Source organism: Trichechus manatus, unplaced genomic scaffold (genome assembly GCF_000243295.1).
Source record: "Trichechus manatus latirostris isolate Lorelei unplaced genomic scaffold, TriManLat1.0 scaffold00203, whole genome shotgun sequence".
Lineage (NCBI taxonomy): Eukaryota > Metazoa > Chordata > Mammalia > Sirenia > Trichechidae > Trichechus > Trichechus manatus.
This window is the reverse complement of record NW_004444139.1, coordinates 1,147,075-1,165,608: the sequence shown is the minus strand read 5'-3', so window position 1 is coordinate 1,165,608 and position 18,534 is coordinate 1,147,075. Positions and strand designations below refer to the sequence as shown.

General features: G+C 56.8%; 1 protein-coding gene across 1 annotated transcript in view; it reads right to left on the bottom strand.

Moving 5' to 3' along the window:
• The window catches only part of GLI2 (GLI family zinc finger 2), a 239,450-nt gene that overhangs the window by 24,982 nt on the left and 195,934 nt on the right, over positions 1 to 18,534 (bottom strand). Inside the window, 2 exon segments of the mRNA XM_004388015.1 lie at positions 9,590 to 9,775; positions 13,100 to 13,302. Coding sequence (XP_004388072.1) covers positions 9,590 to 9,775; positions 13,100 to 13,302 — 389 coding nt within the window.

Below are 18,534 nucleotides of genomic sequence, written 5' to 3'. Positions count from 1 at the left end.
ATTGCAAACTGGCTCATGTCACTGTCTACCTTGAGACTTTCCAAAGCATCCCCTTGCTTTTAGGAAAAAACGCCAGAATCCTTAGCATGGCCTACACGGCCTGCCACTCCAGCTTCATCCTGCCCCATTGCCCCCCCGTTCTGCTCCAGCCACACCAGCCCCTTCCAGCTCCTCCTCCAGGCTGCCTGCCCTGCTGCACCGGACCTTTGCCCGTGTGCCTTCTCTGCCTGACACGCTGTTCCCTCCTCACTGCACTCAGACCTCAGCTGAGTCGCCCGTTCCTCCAGGAAGCCTCTCTGACTTCCTGACGCGGTCAGCTCCCCGCTTGCTGGCTCCCACAACTGCAGACCTCTCTCCAAACAAGCGTCCCCATGGCGGGCTCACCTTCACTTGTGTGGTCACCTGGTTGCTTCTGGCTCTCCTGCCTGCATGAATAAGGACTCAGGTTCTCCACAGCCCCCCATATATCCCAGCACTCAAACACTGGCTCAGTGACGACCTCCACGCGGGATGTGCCAGGTGCTCACTGAATGGCGTAAGTATGACGTGCTGGGGGAAAGTGGAACAGTGGCCGCTGAAGTTCGTATTTACTGAGTGTCTGGCATGTATTCTAAGCACTTTAAAATAGCAGGTAATTTAATCTTCACAAGTGCCCTATAAAGAAGGGGTTATTGTTATCCTCAGGAATCCTTCGGTGGTACGAACAGTGAAGAGCTTGACTACTAACCAAAAGGCTGATGGTTTGAACTCGCCCAGTGGTGCTTCGGAAGAAAGGCCTGGAGATCTACTTCTGAAAGGTCACAGCCAAGAAAACCGTCTGCAGCACAGTTCTACTTTACAACACATGGGGTTGCCATGAGTCAGAACTGACTACCTACAGCAACTGTTTTGTTGTTGCCGTTTATTATTACAGATAAGAAAACGAAAACAAAGGCACAGAGAGGTTAAGTAGCTTGCCTAAGGCCACACAGCCAGGAGAAGTGGTGAAGCTGGGATTGGAAGCTAGGGAGATAAATGCCAAAACCACCCACCCTGCCTCTGGGGGTGTCTTGGGGGAGGAGGGGCTATGGGGAGGGGTGTGGGAAGAGGGTTAAGGCAGGCTCCCCTGGAGGCCAGAGGCTCTGGTGGGTGGACACACACGTGACGTGGAGGTCATGTGACAGCCTGCATTGGCTGCCATGCCGGACCTGACGACCTGCTCTGGAGCACGTTCTGTAACCTCTGAGCCTCCCTTTCCTGATATGCACGATAGAGGCCGCCCGGCTTGTCTTGCAGGCTTGTTGGGAGAACTGAGAACATTCAGAGTGGCAAGGAGAGCGCCTTCAACCCAGCAGACACGCACGGTGACCGCTAATGAAGACAACCACCACCCGGCCGTCAGCCGGTCAGACGGCGGTGGCCTGCGTGCAGCTGTGATGCTGGAGGCTCTGCCTCTGGTATTTCAAATACCAGCAGGGTCACCCAGGGCGGACTGGTTCAGCAGAGCGTCTCCACTAAGACAGACTAGGAAGAAAGGCCTGGCAATCTCCTTCCAAAAAATCAGCCAAGGAAAACCTTATGGAACACAGCGGAACACTGTCCGATACAGTGGCGGAAGATGAGCACCCTCGGTTGGAAGGCACTCAAAACACACAATAGCCACACCCATGCACTCAAGCACGCCAACCAGCACGAGGATGGTGCAGGATTGCGATCTTTTGTTCTGTTGTACACGGGGTCGCCACGAGTCGGAGCCAACAAGGTGGCAGCTAACGACAATAAAGAATACCAGTTCTTTAGGAGCTGGAAGTGTTGGGTGGGGCGGGAGGGGAGGCGACAGGGGGAGCTCCTGACGGAGTGGAGGACCGTGAGTCTGGGAAAACGCCCCTGCCACCAACCACTCACTCATCTGCCCGCTCGCCAGGCTTCCTCTTGGCCTCTAAGTTCCTGTTCACGGAGTTCACGCCTTGTCAGCCCTCACTTTAAAGAAAATTCCAAGAAACAAACGTCAGTTCTCCAAGACACTCCTCTTCCTACATGAATGACAAACGGGGAAACCTGAGACGGGAGAAAGACCCAACCTCGCAGAAAGGAACACACACACACATTTTTGTAACCCGTTTTAGAAAAGATTGGCCTGCTAATATTTGGATTCCTACCCTCCCACGTGTCCCTAACAAGCGGAAACGGGCCAAATCTGACAGTAATATTCGTCTCTGTTATTCCCGCATCTCCAGGGAAATGTTTATTAACGTGCCTCTTCCCTTGATAAATTACTAAACAGAAGAAAAGGCCGGCTCTCATTCCCTGTGGCTTCGCCTGTGATTTACGACAGGGAACTGGCGGTGGTGGAGTCTCTTCCTCCGTGGATGTGCCTGTTCCAATGTCCCTCAGCCGCCGGGGTCTGGAAGGCCGGGGCCGCCCTGCCCGCAGCTGCCGCCGCCTGCCCTCGCCCTGGGGGCACCAGGTCCTGTCACTCCTTGACCTGCACTTCCGTTCCATCCACTGGGCCCTTCTTTTGTCTGTTAATGTTTCGCTCATTCGTTCATCAGTCCTTTGCGCAGTACAGGACATGGCGGGACGACCAGCCACAAGGACACGCGGCCCTGTCCTCATGAAGCTCACCGCCTGGGGGGGTTGGAAATGGTACCCCGCAGCTCCAGGCATGACGCCCCGGGGGCCCTGTCAGCGGGGTCACGCTAGTGTTCTTGGAGGGCCCAGGGGAGGCTCCAGGATGCAGAGGCGCCAGCGCGGGCCCTGGACGCAGGCTGACCAGGTTCTGGCCCTGCTTGTCACTCTCTCTGACCTGGGGGACTTTGGGCAAGTTGCCGAACCTCTCTGAGCTAGTTCCTTATCTGGAAGATGGGCCAACCGCGCCCACCTCCAGATTGCTGTGGGCTTGTGACCGTAAGGCCCATAAGGACAGAACTGGGTGGACGGGTGTGGAGAAGGAAGGGCCTCCCTCCTACTGGGCTCCTGGGGCACCGGGGCTGGGAACCGTCCAGAGCCATGCCCTCCGGCTCCATCGGGCTGACTGTGGACCCAGAGCTGGGCTGACGGGTGGCAGGGAGTGAGGAGGGACCCCAGGTGGGCCAGGCACTGGCGCCGGCTGCTGAGGGAGCTGCCTTCCGGCAAAGCGACCCATCCCGGGAGCCTTCATGTGCCAGATGCTGTCCTCAGCTTGGGGCTGGGATGCGCCTTCCTGGGGGCCAGCAGGACACACCCTGGGGCCAGCGGGGCTCCCGTGAGTGCTCTGGCCCAACTCCCCTGCCCAGGTATTTGCTAGACTCACTGAGGGTGCTCTAGGGAAATCCGGGCTGCAGGGCTGTAACCTAGTCCCCAACGTAGCTGTCACAGCCCTACTCCCAGTACCAGGCTGCCTTCTTCATGGAGTGGAAACAGCCTGGGCTTTGCAGTCAAACGGCTTGGGGTTGAGGCCTCCCAGCACCACATCCCAGTTATGTGACGGAGACACACATCAGGCTCTGGACCTCAGGCCCCTCACTTGACATGGTCTCACGGGACTGTTTATGAAGGTTCCCACAAATGATCCAAGGATGCCACTCAGCCCAGTCCCTGCACGGCGGTCCTGCCCCCATGCCCCTCTAGGACCTGCGGCTTGGTCTCCCCTGCCTCAGTTTCCCTCCCGTCCATTGGCTAGGCCTGCTGGCAGCCCCCCTCAGGCTCCTCCATGCCTCTCCTTGGTGTGATCAATGTAATTGGTTTCTGAAAAATCCCTCGGAACTGCCGGCCGCATAAAGAACAGGCGTCAGAACTGAGGTGACATCCGAGTCAAATTAGCATCAATATGACAATAAAATACGCAGCACGGAGTAAATATGGACAGTAAACAGACAACATTTCAATCGGAAACACTTCAATCTTCTCAATGCGCTGGGAGTCGGGGGTGGGGGCTGCGGCTGCTCTGGTTCTGTTGTTAAATCACCAATATTCAGCGCACAATACAGGAACATTCCATGTTAGAGCCCTGGTGATGAACGGTGGGTGCCCCGCTCTCCAGAGAACACTCGGCAGACTAATAACCTGGGATCACCGCCTGATCATCTGTCTCCTTCGGATGCATCACTGCTTCTCACTCTTCCGGCCACAAATCAGGCCTCTTTTAAGACCACCAGGAAATGAGCCTCCAGTGGCCGGGAGGCCCACAGCGCTCCCAGCCCAGGGAGCAGGGCCATCTCTGGGCCGTAGGAAAAGCCCTGTGTCCCGCCACGTTCTGGCCTTGGGGTCCTGGGAGGACAGCAGGGCTTCCTGTAGGTTTTGTCATTTCAACAGGAGCCCATCGCAGGCCCCTCTGCCTGCCTGCCTTTTCCCACACCTGTAGGGGTCCCTGTTGCTGGATGCCATTGAGTGGATTTTTGACACACGGTGACCCCATGTGACAGAGCAGAACTGCCCCGTAGGGTTTTCTTTACTGAAGCAGATGGCCAGGGCTTTCTCCTCTGAAGTGGCTAGGTAGGTAGGTTTGAACTGCCAACCCTTTGGTTGACCGCAGAGCGCTTAACTGTTGTGCCACCAGGGCTTCCTGGGTAGTGCAAGAGCTTCCACACTTGGCTACTAACTGCAAGGTTGGTGGTTTGGAAGAAAGACCTGGAGATCTATTTCGAAAGATCACAACCACTGAAAACTCAGTTCTACTCTGACCTGCCACACACGGAGTCACCCTGAGTCGGAATCAGCTTGATAGTCACTGGTTTGGCAGGGTCTTCCTGGACGTCAGATGTATACACCACCCAGATGGGATTATTTCAGGCTTGATGGGGACATTACCAGGTTTTCCCAGTGGAGGAAAAAATGTGAAGTTCCACTTATATCAATCTACTGAACCCTAAAAAGAGAGGCTATTGGAAATATAAAATCAGCAACTGTGGCAAACGGCATCTGGCTAAGGTAAACACTGGGATACGGTTTGCAGACGAGTGGGTTTGGGGTGCTGCTCTCTGGGATGTGGACTCAGGAGCCTTCTCCCCAGTTTCTCTGCTCTGCTCAAGCTGCCTCACTGCTGGGAGGTGCTGTCTCCCCCCTCAGCGTGACAGTCAAGGCCTCTGGAAGGTTCTCCCCCCACTGCTCTGCCCCGTCGTGGCTGCTGCGGGACACAAGAACATGAAGGAATGTGCTGAGAACGGAGGCCGGGTAGTGGGGTGCAGGTCAGGATGACCTTCTTGCCGTCCAAGGAGCTCATGCTCTTCCTGGGAAAGGGAGGCGCAGAGGACCCCTGGAGCATGGGCATTCTGCACACTGTGCTGTCCCCAGTACCCGGCACATAGTCGTTGTTATTGTTAGCTACTGTCAAGTTGGACTCATGACGACCCCACGTGCAACAGAACGAAATACTGCTTGGCCTCGTGCCATCCCACGATCGCTGGTCTGCTGGCGTCCACTGTGGTGGCCACCGTGCGTTGTGAGCACCTTCCATCCTCGGGGGCTCATCTCTAGCACTGCAGCAGACCACCTTCTCCTGTGATTCACAGGGTTTTCACTGGTTACTTTTCTGAAGTGGATCGCCAGGCCTGTCTTCCTAGTCTGTCTTAGTCTGGAAGCTCTGCTGAAACCTGTCCACCACGGGTGACCCTGCTGGTATTTGAAATACAGGTGGCATAGCTTCCAGCGTCACAGCCACACGCGGGCCACCACAGTACTACGCACTAACAGACAGGTGGTGTGTGTGCATGTGTGTGCGAGACAGAGAGAGACGCAGTCCCCCCAACTACCACGAGCTCTCGAGGCCCCCTCTCCTGCCCCTGCACCAGGCTCACAAGCTCACGGTCACATGACGGGCAGTGTCCTGACCTGAGCCCACGTGGTCCTCAGAGAAAGGCAGGATCCTCCTGCAGGGTGGTCTCCTGCCCCTCAGGCTGGCCTGGGCCCCAAGCCGGCCTGCACAAGGCTCTCTGTGACAGACAGAAACGTGGTGGGAAGACCCACTCCATCCCTCCCTGTGTGAACTCTTCGCAGACCCGTGCAGCCGGCCCGCCAACACCCGGAGCCACGGCTGAGCTCAGCAGAGCAAGGATGCGGGCCAGGAACACCAGCACTGTGCTCCTCCTGACCACCCCCCGGTCAAGGCTCTTAAAGACGCACATGAGAAGCACACTCACCCAGGCATCGGAGCTGAGCAGGAATGCCCAAAACTTAAAAAAAAATGTATCGTGCTGAAATATAGATAACAACACCTTTGCCATGGTAACCACTGTACTATCAAAATGAAACAAAAAAAAAAAAAAAAACCCGCCGCCGTTGAGTTGATTCCAACTCACAGCGACCCTGCAGGACAGAGTAGAACTGCCCCACAGGGTGTCCAAGGAGTGGCTGCGGGATTCGAACTGCTGACCTTTTGGTGAGCAGCCAAGCTCTTAACCACTGCGCCACCAGGACTCCACTCTATCACTTGGGTACACAATTCAGTGACATTAATGACATTCACCAGTGTAATTTTAAAATATTTTTAAAAGCTGAAGCAAAGGTTCTGGTTCTAGTTTACACTTGTTTGAAAACCGTGTCAAGTGTGACACAGAGGAGATGCTGCGTGGCTGCTCTGAGTTCCCTGGACTATACCGGATGGAGAACAAAGCGAAAGACACCATGTGCCCCTGAAATCCGGCAAGGCTAAGGAACACCCACCGCCGTCCCCAGGCCTCAGCCTGAGAAACCCACAGCCCTGCTCAGGCCGACTCCGGAGTCTGGCCGAGCTTCCCACCGCACCCTGAAGCCAGGCAAGTCCCCAAGGCGGGGGGCGGTAAGAGCATGTCCCTCCCCCTGCCGCACCGGGACAGGATCCCCGTGGACTGATTAGCACAGCAGCCACTGACGTGAGCTGGCAGCATCGCACGCCCACCGGTGAGCTCACCCTCTTACTCCCCACCTCCAGGGTCTCAGAGAGAAGCTTGGCCCCAGATGCTACCAAATGCCGAGTGGCCGTCCACGGAACAGAGTTCCTGCTCCCAGTCCCTGTCCAGGCTCCCTGCGAATGCCAGCTGCTTCCCCCAGAAGTTACCTCCCTAATTAGTTTGCATCTTTCTATTCCAGGTTCTTCTGTAACTGCTACTCACTTACCTACCCCCCACCCACTCATTCACTCACTCATCCACCCACATACCCACTCACCCACTCCCCGCCCACTCATTCTCTCACTCATTCACCCACATACCCACTCACTCACCCCTCACCCACTCAACTGTCCACTTGATTGCTCTCCCACTCGCCCATCTGTCTCCTATGTGCCCACCCACCCACCCACTCGCTTGCTTACCCACGTGACCATCACCCATCTGCCCAATTGTCTACCCACTCACCCACCCACCCACTCATTCACCCACCCAGCCACCCACGTACTCACCCACTCACTCGCCCACCCACTCACTCGCCCATCCACATACCCACTCACTCACTCACTCACCCCAGGGGCACAGCAGGCCCACTCCATGCCAGATGCGCTCCAGACCCCGCGGGGCTCAATATCTGGTTATATATAAGGACGTGTGACCAGCCTCAGGTCCTGTAGGTGGGACACAGAGGTGCAGGAGCTCCAAAAGTGGTGTTAATGAAGCCTGGGTGGGACTTGGGACGATGTTGTGGGAGACGTGGTGACTGATCTGAGTCCTGGCAGACCACACAGGAATTAGCCCGGCCAGCCTGTGGGGAATGGCATTCTGAGCAGAGGGAACCTGCCAGGCCCCAGTGCAGAGGATGTGAGACTTGCCCAGGAAGCGGGAGGCAGAGCAGAGCGTGGCTGACGTGCAGTTTTCAGGGGAAGAAGACGAAGCTGGAATACAGGCCGGGGCAAAGCCAGCAGGGCTCTGTGAGGCACGTGAAAGTCTGAACTCTCCCTGAGGGTGATGGGGGCCATGCAGGGCCGACAGCAGGATGGCAGGGGAGACAAGATGGCAGTGCAGAGGCGCCATGAGGCTAGGGGAGCTGACGGTGGCCATAGCTGCGTGGCAGTGAGGCCAAGGTTGCAGATAGCTGAATGGTCCGAGACGGCTGACAGGCCAGACGTGACAGGCCTGGGGGACAGACGGACACCGGAAGATGTCAAGAAGACTGGGGCTAAGCACTGGGGTGGACAGCGGTGGCGATATGAAGAAAGTCTTGTAAGAGGGAGCAGATGTGAAAGAAGAAAAAGGATACAGGTGGACAGAGAAGGGGACTAGCATTAGTTAGCACCTACTGTATGACAGGCACTAAGCTAAGTCCACATAGCACAGGGGGCTGGGTATCCCTGCCCCCCATCCGGCTCCCACAGAGAGGTCACAGCGCAGCCAGGTGTGGGATGAAGGCCCACCCCGCCTCCTCCTCACTTCCTCCTCTGGCCCAGTCAGGCCTGCAGCTCACTGCAACCTCCTCTCTCCACGGCCTCTGTGCGCACCCGGCTCCAGCCAGCTCCTCTGGCCCACCCGCCCCTCCCTAAGGCCGAAGGACCAAGGCTCCACTTATGGCCACAGCTCACAGGGCTCATCCGGGCGCCTTGTGGCCGCCACTGGAGGCAGCGTGCCCGGGGAGAGAGCAAACGACGCAGGTAACAACAGAGCCAGGTGTGAAACCCCGAGGCACAACCAGGGGCAAAGCCCTTAATGTCTGCAGTCCCAGTTCACCCATCCTAAACCACGAAAATAATTCCAGCCTCAGAATGGAAGACCTGTAGGGTAACGTACGTAAAAGCCCCAGACAGCGGCGGACACTTCTGTTCTTGTTCTCTCTGCCTCTCACGTACATGCAGGCACGCATACACGCACTCACACACTCACACACTCACACACATTCATATGCTCACACTTGTGCACACACACACTCTTACATAGCACGTGCTCACGTCTGCTGAATAACTGGACGATCCTGGCTGCTCAGCGCGGCTGCTCCTGTCCTCAGGCCAGGATTCCTAGCTGGCCTGGTGCCACCCTTCGGCCCCAGATGGCAGGCCTGCTTGGAGCAGCCAGACGTTTGGATAGGCTACCTGGGTACAGCCTTGGCCGTCTTTATGCAGCGTCCAAAGAAGCACCGTATCATCTGGTCACTAATACGGACAGCGCGCAGCCTGACCTGAGCCCGAGGCTCCCTGCCGACGCCCTCCCCGTGAGCCCCACCTCGGCCCAGGCACACACGGTGTTGGGATGCTGAGAGAACAGGAGATAAAGAACGTATACGTGTGTGTGAACGGGTGTGTAAGTGCTCATGAGTGTGCACTCAGAGGCGTTATAATCAATCAACAGACATTATTGAACACCTATGTTGTGTGCTTAGCCCTGGACTAAACCCCCCTGGGGAAGCCCCACAGGGTGGGAGAGACCAGGGATCCCACTCTGGCGACACCTCTTCGTCATGCAGTGGCCTCCCCTCAGAGTGACATCCACCTGTGGCTGGCATCACAAAGACGGAGTCCTCTTCCCTAACAAAACTCGTCTGGGGAAACAGGACCCGCAGTCGGGGTCTTCACGTAAGTGTGAGGTGAGGCGGGCAGAGCGAGTGAGGCAAGGCCGGGCCTCTCCTTAGCACTCCCAGCGCCCTGCCCTCCAGCCTCCCTGGTCCATTTGTCCCGCTCCTGGCCCACTTCCCCACTGGAACCCCACCCCGGCAGGCCCCCCAGCCCAGCACTCACCATCCACCGGAGTGAGGTAGTCGTGGAGATGAGGTGCGCCTGCGGCTCCCCCGCTCTGCATCAGCAGGTCCCCGTAGGGTGGGGGGTGGCCCGCCATGAGGGCCATCTGGTGGTAATAGTCAGAAGGGTTGGTGCCGGCAGGGGGCAGGCCAAACAGTCCCCTCTCCTTAAGGTGCTCATGTGCCACTGTGGGCGAGAGGGAGAGGGAGTGGTCAGAATCTGGCAGCGGCTGCACCTTTGCCCACCAGAGAAAACAGCCACACACTCCTGGCCAAGGGTCTCTCCCCAGGGCCCCCCTGCCCATCCCCTACCTCCAGGGCTCCTGGGGTCCCCCACTGTCATCTGCCCAGGCATCTCGCTGCACTGGGCCTTGCTCAGATAGCAGGGGGCGGACATTTCTGCTGATGAGGGAGACCAGAGCCAGGCCACACATTCCTCCATTTCCTCAAATCCATACATAACCACCCCTCTGCCTCCTTGAGCCCCATGGAAGCCCAGCAATCCGGGTGGACAGGCCCATAAGTCTCTCTTCAAAGGAGAGAGGAGATGCAAATGAAGGCGCCCTGGCGGCCAGGTTTGGCTCCAGGTGAGGCTCGGCCTGAACATTCCTGGGGAGACACTGGCCAAGACCTCGGGGCCTGGCGGGGTAAAGCCCCCACCTGCCGCAGGCCACGCTGCCCCACGCCCTGGCAGAACCTCAGCACTGTCTGTCTCGACCCTCCCAGGGCGAGGAGGATGAAATTCCGACTACGGCGAGAGCCTTCAGGCGGTGTGGTGCTAGGGAAGCCACTGGAGGTTGAAAACCAAACATACCCATCGGAGTCCTGGTTTTTACTAAGTGTCCAAAACTGGGAGGACGCCACCTCTCTGAGCTGGCTCAGTTGTCCATCAAATGGGGTAATAATACTCACCACTCAAATTACTCTTAATAATGAGAGTGACATGGTACTGAACGCTTGCTGGTCAGTGCCAGCCAGGCACTGAGGGAATCACATCTATTGAGCAAACATTAGGAGCCCAGAGGCATCACTATTATCTCCATTGATGGATGTGCAAGCTGACGCTGGGAGAGTTAAATGAACCACCAAGGTCAGCCGCCCAGCGGTAGAGTTGGGTGAGGCCTGAAGTTTCACTCTAGAAACCAAAGTTCCTGACCGGGCTTCTGTGCTGTTAGTCTCAGCAAATACCAAATGAGATCAGCAGAGAGGAGGTTCCAGAGAGTGGGAGCTGCCACCCTCCTCTTCCTCACCATCTCCTGCTGGACCTGCAGAGGGATCCGTGGCCTCCAGCCAGGCTGACTACCAGGCCTCTGTCCGTCCTGTCCACGCCCATCACCATGCCGGGTTCTTTCTCTTCCCTAGTAACTCTGTTACCGTGTGTATTAGTTTCTTGTTGCTGCTGTAACAAACCGCCACACATTTGGTGGCTTCAAACAACAGAATTTCCTTCCCACAAAGTCCTGGAAGGCAGCAGTCTGAAATCAGGTGTTGGCAGGGCCAGAGGCTCTAGGCGAGAATCCATTCCTTGCGTCTCTTTTATATTCTGGTGGTTGCCGGCTTCCTTGGTTTGTGGCCACATCAGTCCAATCTCTGCCCGTCTTCACATGGCCTCCTCTTCCGAGTCTGCATTCTCTGTATGTCTGTTATAAGGACACTTGTCACTGGGCTCAACTGGATAACGCAGGGTACTCTCCTCATCTCAAGATCTTTACCTTAGTTATACCTGAAAAGACCCCTTTTCAAATAGACAGGCTCCAGGGATTCGGAGGTAGACATCTTTTTGGGACCACCATTCAGTCCCTGACACCAGCTGTAAGCGTCAGCACCTGAGCGGCATTTTAAGCTTAATTGCCCCCCTCATCTTCCACTCAGGTAAGCCTGTTGCCGGCTAGGTTATCACACGTGGCGCGGGAAAGCGTTGGCCCACTTTCTACAAGATGGTGACTCCCTGCCAGCTCGGCGCGCAGCACCGGGCAGCACACCCCTTCCACGGCACCGTGGCTCTGCCAAGGCCGCTCACAGGGTCCACTCAGGCTCAGGGCTGGGTCCCAACCCCATGGGCCATCTCAGAATGGAGCCACCTCCTGGCCCAGCCCCGTAAGGCCCCTTGACTTTGACCATCGTCTGGTTTCTCTGGTGAGGACGTCAGGGCTGGCCAACTTCGGGGAGACTTCCGGTGACTTTCGAGGCTGCAAACCTTCTCCCCGTGACAATTCAGCCTGTATCTTCTCAGATCCAGGTCTCTGCTTCAGTGTACGCTCACACCTGCGAGCTGGGAGGGCACAGGCCTGCTGGTGAAGGGGCCACGGTCACCTGGTGAGAACAGAGCTGGCGAGGAGGGAGTCCCAGGCACCATGCTTCTCAGAGCCTCCGGCCCACACTGGTCCCGACTGTGCCCTGTGCAGGTCCCCCGGCCGGAAGCTGACTTGGCTGAGGGGGGAGGCTACAGCTGGACCTGTTTTAGGAAGATGCAGCTTGGTTCGGTTGCTCTGGTTGATGGGAACAGTGAGAGGTGGCAAACACTTGGAGGGGATCACAAGACAGCAGATAAAGTCTTCTCACTGCTGGGGCGGAGGGTGCGGTTCCCAAGAGAGCGCGGGCTGGGCAGGCTCCCCAGTGTGCTCACCACTGTGTGTGAGCATGTGTGTGTGCATGCATGTGTACATCTGTGGGGTGGGGCTAGGGACTGGAAGTAAAAAGTTTTAGATCAAAGGCCATATTTGTACCAGGAATCCCATCTCTCCCTGGCTCAAATTAATTGGCTTATCTCTGATAAGCTGACCAATCAGTTCTCTCTCAGCTGGGGACACAGAGCCACTGGTGTTCATCCTTGAAGCCTTGGAGTCTGGGGCTGCTACTGAGGCCACCTATGTTGACCTGCAAGCGAGCAAAAAGCAAGAAGCCAGAGTGGGGTCCACATGGCCCAAAGAGAGAGAGACAGAGAGAGCTGGGCCTTGTGGCAGGAAGCCAGAGCGGGGTCCACGTGGCCCAAAGAGAGACAGAGATAGAAAGGGCCGGTCCTCGTGGCAGGAAGCCAGAGTGGTCCACGTGGCTCAAAGAGAGACAGAGACAGAGAGCGCCGGGCCTCATGGCTAATACCCTTCTCCCTCCAGGAGGAACATTTCTGCCTCCCTTCTGCTCTGGGGGTCCGTGAAGTGCTCCTGCATAATGCTCCCTTTACTGAACACACACCAGCTTCTACAGACTTGGCTTTACTTTACTGTCACCTAAGACAGGATCTACCTGAATAAACAGGTTGTCTCTTACCATGGCTGTTATGGTAAATCACACAGGGACTATACCCAACAGAGTGGAAAAACCAGGGAACCCCCAATTCTCCCAGCTCTCACCATTCATTTATCATAAAATATGACGTTCAGGGGCGGTGGGTTGGACACCAGCCTGCTCACTCTCCGAGGGGACGAGGCTGGGGATCCCAACAGAGCCCCTGGGCCTCCCATCTTGCTCCCCACGGCGCCCCGGCCGCCCTCCTAACACGGGCCCCACTCACCATCAGCGGGGCTGAGGCCCCGGGCTGCAGAGATCATGGAGAGGCTGGGGCTGCTGTGCACAGAACGGAGGTAGTGCTCCATGTGGGGGGTCACGTATGGGTGGGGGGCACTCAGCGGGGACTCCCCAGGGCCGGTGGGGTGTGGGGAAAGCCGGATCAAGGAGATGTCGGAGATGACAGGGCTGCCGCTCAGGGTAGGAGGCCTGCAGAGACAAAGGGAAGCGTCCTGAGAAGGGCTGCCCGCCTGTCGGGGGGTGCACAGGGAAGCCTGCCAAGAACCCCAAACCAGCATGGATGGCCCTTGAGTGCCATAGAAAGATGTTCCAGAACAATCTTTTTTATTTTATACCCCAGGATGCCTCGATCACCTTTCATACAGTCTGGAGAAGGCATCCTTGAATCTCCCGTGTGGTGGTGTGGCCTGCCCACTCCACGCCCGATGAAGTCTCTGCAAACGTCATGGGGCTTTCGGGACCCCGGGCTCGGCAGGCCGCACACACGGCTATGCTGTCACCTCTGCCTCCCCCGTGCCTACCAGGGCTGGGCACAGAGCAAGGGCTCAACAGATAGGTGTTATGTGAATGAATGAATGGGTTCCATGAACGTGTATGACAAACAGAACGTGAAAATATGAACACCGGTGTCATAACGGGAAGAGCTCACATCCCTAACAGGACAGAGAGAAAGAGAAGTTGGGAGATGCTCTGCAAGCGGGGTTTTTGGTCCAGTGGGGCCGTCGCTGGTGTGAGGGGTCAGCCACAGGGTCAGCTGTGAAGCAAGAGATTAGCACTCATGACCACACTGAAATAATGAGCTGTAGCGAACGTTCTGGAATCCCACTGTAGTCCTCCCGGCATGGAATTCCTGCTGGTGCAAACAGACCCCTCCTCCTCGGACCCCACCACTGCTCGGCTGTGCCCCCGGTTTGGTCCCCCCGGCCTGAGCTACAGTGGCAGTGACCTGACCACCCGCGAGGAGGAGGCTGCTCCGCTCAACACCACCCATGGGGCTCTGACGCCAGGCGCTGCTGACCTGGGGCATGGAGGCAGCGGATCCCGCGGGGTTTCCAGGCCATGACTCAAAAAACTCACCCATTAGAGAAGAATCAGACATTCTGGAGACGTTGCTGTGAAATCACAGTGAAGTCACTAGCAACCCAATTGACCCAGTTTTAATTTTCAATTTTTCAGAAAATAGTCTGTGATCTGATGTCGGGGAAAGAAAAAACATGGGGTTTTGGGCGCCCACAAGCCTAGATGAGGACCCCAGCCTTTCCCAGCTGAGTCACACTGAGAAAGTAACAGAAGCCCTCCAAGCCTCAGTTCCCTCATCTGTAAAATGTGGATAATAACAGCATCTATTTCACAAGAGTGCCATGAGGATAGAAGTCCCCAGAACCGTGTCTGAGACCTAGCAGGCATTAATACATGACAGCTATTATTAGAGCAGCAGTGCCCTGGTGGCGCAGTGGTTAAGAGCTCGGCTGCTAACCAAAAGGTCGGCAGTTCAAATCCACCAGCTGCTCCTTGGAAGCCCTGTGGGGCAGTTCTCCTCTGTCCTGTAAGGTCGCTATGGTTCGGGATCGACTTGATGGCAAGGGGTTTGGTTTGGTTTATTATATTATTATAGCATTAGTGCCACACTCTGAGGGCAAAACCCAGAAGCGTCCTGGGGGCCTTCAGACAGCTAATCAATGATCAAGTCTTCCCATCTGATTTATGTGGCTGCGTGGGAGGGCGCTGTTAGAACTGGTTACTTCCGAGAGGGAACGGCTCGTCCTCCTGGCTGGAGCAAACCAGAGACAGTTACCGAGAACATTCAGCAGTGCAGGAAAATCTTGCTTACAGCACAGTTAAAACAGGTGACATCCAGATGTCTTAGACATCTGGATTGCGCCAACTCCCCACTCGCCTGTAGCATGTTGCTATGATATTTTCTAGCTTTTGCAGATGTGACTGCAGTGGACGCGGCTGTTCAGTGAGGCTGCCGGGCCATTTTCACGCCTCTGTGCTTTTGCCACGCCGGGCCCTGGCCTCAAATGCCTTCCTGCGCCCATACCTCGATGGGCAAATTCCCTCTCAGCCCTTAAAGTCCCGGTCAGGGCCTCCCCTTGGTGACACTGCTCCCCTCCTGAAGCCCCTTCCCCAGGCATGAGCGCCCTGCACCCTGCCGCCCCATGGAGCCCCGTTCAATCTCTGGCTTGCCATCATGTCCCAGGGTCACAGGGTCAGCTGAGAGCAGGCTGCGTCTGCATCCCTGCACTCCTAGCACCCGGCCCAGGAGCGGGCGTCCTGCAGGGGCTCAGAGCACCTTCTGAATCCGTGGGTGGCTGCACTGAGCTGGGCACGAGGGAGCCTGTGGAACGTGTTACGGGCACAAGACGTTTGTGTCCACAGGCTGCGGTTAGACGGCAGTGCACCTGCGAGGTGGGGACGCCTGTGGCCCGTGGTGGAATTCTCACCCTCCATGGGGGAGACCTGGGTTCAATTCCCGACCAATGCACCTCCTGCGCCACCACTGCCCGTCTGTCCGTGGAGGCGTGCGTGATGATAGGAAGCTGAGCAGGCTCCTCTGGGCAGGCTCGGAGCAGGCCTGAATGACACAGGCTGTTCCGGCATACAGTGGTCCCCGATGAGGGATGGCAGGTGAGGGCCCCTGGAGAGCACTGGCTGTGGGGCCAGGCAGTCTGCTTCCTCCACTAGCCCTGCCCCTTCTCACTTAGCAGCGTGGCCCTGGCCGGGTGCTGGCTCTGGTGCCCCCCGGGGTGGGACGAAAAGAGCAGTGCAGGGCACAAAGGAGGGGTCAACACGCCTTAGTGACCTTCTTGTCACAGGTCATTTTAGAGCGTGAAGCGTCTGCTGATCTGGGTGCCCAGGACCCGAGACAACAGGCCCGTCAGCCAACAGACATCTCCTCCAGGAAGCCTCCCTAGATGTACCCTCTGCTCAGGGCCTGTCCAGGTCTTGAATTCTGGTAACTGGGCAGGGACTCACCGAGGTGGCCTTGAGGACGAGAGGAGGGGCTGGCTGTGGAAACTCATTTTAAAAGGTGGCCACAGCTTCATGCGTCACGTATGCACGTGTGCGTGCACACACACTCAGGCCGCAACAGCAGGCCCAGCAGAGCCAGCCCTTCAGGAAGGTACTCGGGCTGAACGCTGCCCCTCTGCACTGCTCTCCCCCCGCATGTCCAGCTCTGGGTGCACTGGGCCGGTTTGGCCAGGGGTTCCTTCTCACACATGTTCAGCCTCCTGGCAGAGTGGTCCTAAGCATGTGCTCTGTGGCCGGGGGCCTGCAGGAAGCTCAGAGCCCGGGGGTAAGAGCAGACCCACCAATCAGGCAAGCAGGAGGCAGTGTGACAAGGGCTACAGCAGGCGAGCAAGTCCCTAACTCCATCTGCAAGTGAGCAAAGGCTTCTCAGAGGAAAGAACACGGCGTGGGGCTCTGAGAGACGAACAAGAGGTCATGAGGAAGATTCCGAAGGGAGGAAGCATACGTGCAGAGAACGGCTAGAGTGTGATGATATGTGTGCATCCCTGGGCCAGGGAGCACTGCCCACGGACAGCTTCGGCCGGCTCTGTCTGGAACCTACTTCCCCTTCTTCTGTCCCGGGGTGGGCGGTGACCCTGGCCCAGGGATCAGAGCCGCCCCCACCCAGCCTCCCTGCTGCGTTCAGAGAGGAGCGTGTGCCCACAAGAGCACCTGTGAGAAAGGAGGGCTGTGTGTCCACAGGGGCTGCGGAGCAGACAGGACGAGGCGTGAAGTATAAAGATGACACAGAGAACATCAGAGCTGAGAGATGGAGAACCAGGCTCTGGACTCAAGACTCTGGACCCAGCCTTGCCTGAAGCCATCACCCTTGGCCTTTTCTGTTATTTGAGCCCATGCGTTTTTCTTTCTGTGTTTGTCTAAACCAGTTTGTGCTGTTTTTCTGTCCCGGGCAACTGAAGAGGTCTTGGCTAATACAGCCTCCCAGTGCCAGCGTGATCCGGGCCCAGCATTAGGCAAGACAGATGTTAGCCATGGCCCTTCAGGCTGCCCACCCTCCTGATGTCCTGCTGAAGCCACCGAGGCACGGAGGGCACTGTGCTGGCCCCCCGTGTAGGAGCACGGGGCACGAGCAGGGGCTCTGGGGAAGAGGGACAGCCAACTGCAGCCCCACTGCCTCCTGCGTGAGCATGGGTGAGCGTGAGTGTGAGGGAGTGTGAGTGTGTAAGTGTGAATGTGTGTGAGTGTGAGTGCGTGTGAGTGTGTGTGAGGGAGTGTGAGTGTGTAAGTATGAATGTGAGTGTGAGTGCGTGGGAGTGCGTGAGTGTGAGTGCGTGTGAGTGTGAGGGAGTGTGAGAGAGTGTGAGAGTGTGTAAGTGTGAATGTGTGTGTGTGAGTGCATGTGTGTGAAGGAGTGTGAGAGCATGTGAGTGTGTGAGCGTGTGAGCGTGAGAACGTGTGTGTGTGTGAGAGCATGAGTGTGTGTGAGAGCATGTGAGTGTGAAGGAGTGTGAGAGCATGTGTGAGAGCATGTGTGTGTGAGAGCATGTGAGTGAGAGCATGTGAGTGTGAGAGGATGTGAGTGTGAGGGAGTGTGAGAGCGTGTGTGTGCGAGGGAGTGTGAGAGCGTGTGAGTGTGTGTTAGAGCATGTGTGAGGGAGCGTGAGAGCATATGAGTGTGTGTGAGAGCATGTGAGTGTGAGTGTGTGAGAGCATGTGAGTGTGAGAGTAAGGTGTGAATGTCCGTGAGTGTGGGTGAGGGTGAGTGTGAGAGCATGTGAGTGCGAATGTGTCAATGTGTGTGTGACTGTGTCAGTGAGTGTGAATGAGCATGTGAATGTATGAGTGTGAATGTGAGTGTGAACATGTGTGAATGTGTGAGCAAGTGTGAGTGTGACAGTGTGTGAATGTGAGTCTGAGTGAGTGTGAGATAATGTGAGTGTCAATGTGTGAGAATGTGTGAATGTATGGGAGTGAATGTGTGAGTGTGAGATTTTGTGAATGTGTGAGTGTGTAAATGTGAGTACTGAATGTGACAGTATGAATGTGTGAATGTGTGTGCCTTTGAGTGTGTGTGAATGTGTGCGAGTGCTCAATGTGTGAGTGTGAAAATGTGTGTGTGGAGGGTGAGGGTGAGTGTGAATGTGTGTTGAATGTGTGAATATGAGTGTCAGAGTGTGACTAGGAGTGTGAGTTTGTGTGTGAATGCGAGTGAGCGTGTGTGGTGTGTGCACGTGTGTCACCTGGTAGTGATGGCAGTGGTGGTGCCTTCGGCAGGACAGCCTGCAGGCCGCCCGTCAGTGGGGGAGCCCTGTGCCCTGAGTGTCCGCCCTGCCTGCTCAGCCGGGATGGGCGTCCCTGTCAGTGGGGGAGCCCTGTGCCCTGAGTGTCCACCCTGCCTGCTCAGTCAGGATGGCCGCCTGTCAGTGGGGGAGCCCTGTGCCCTGA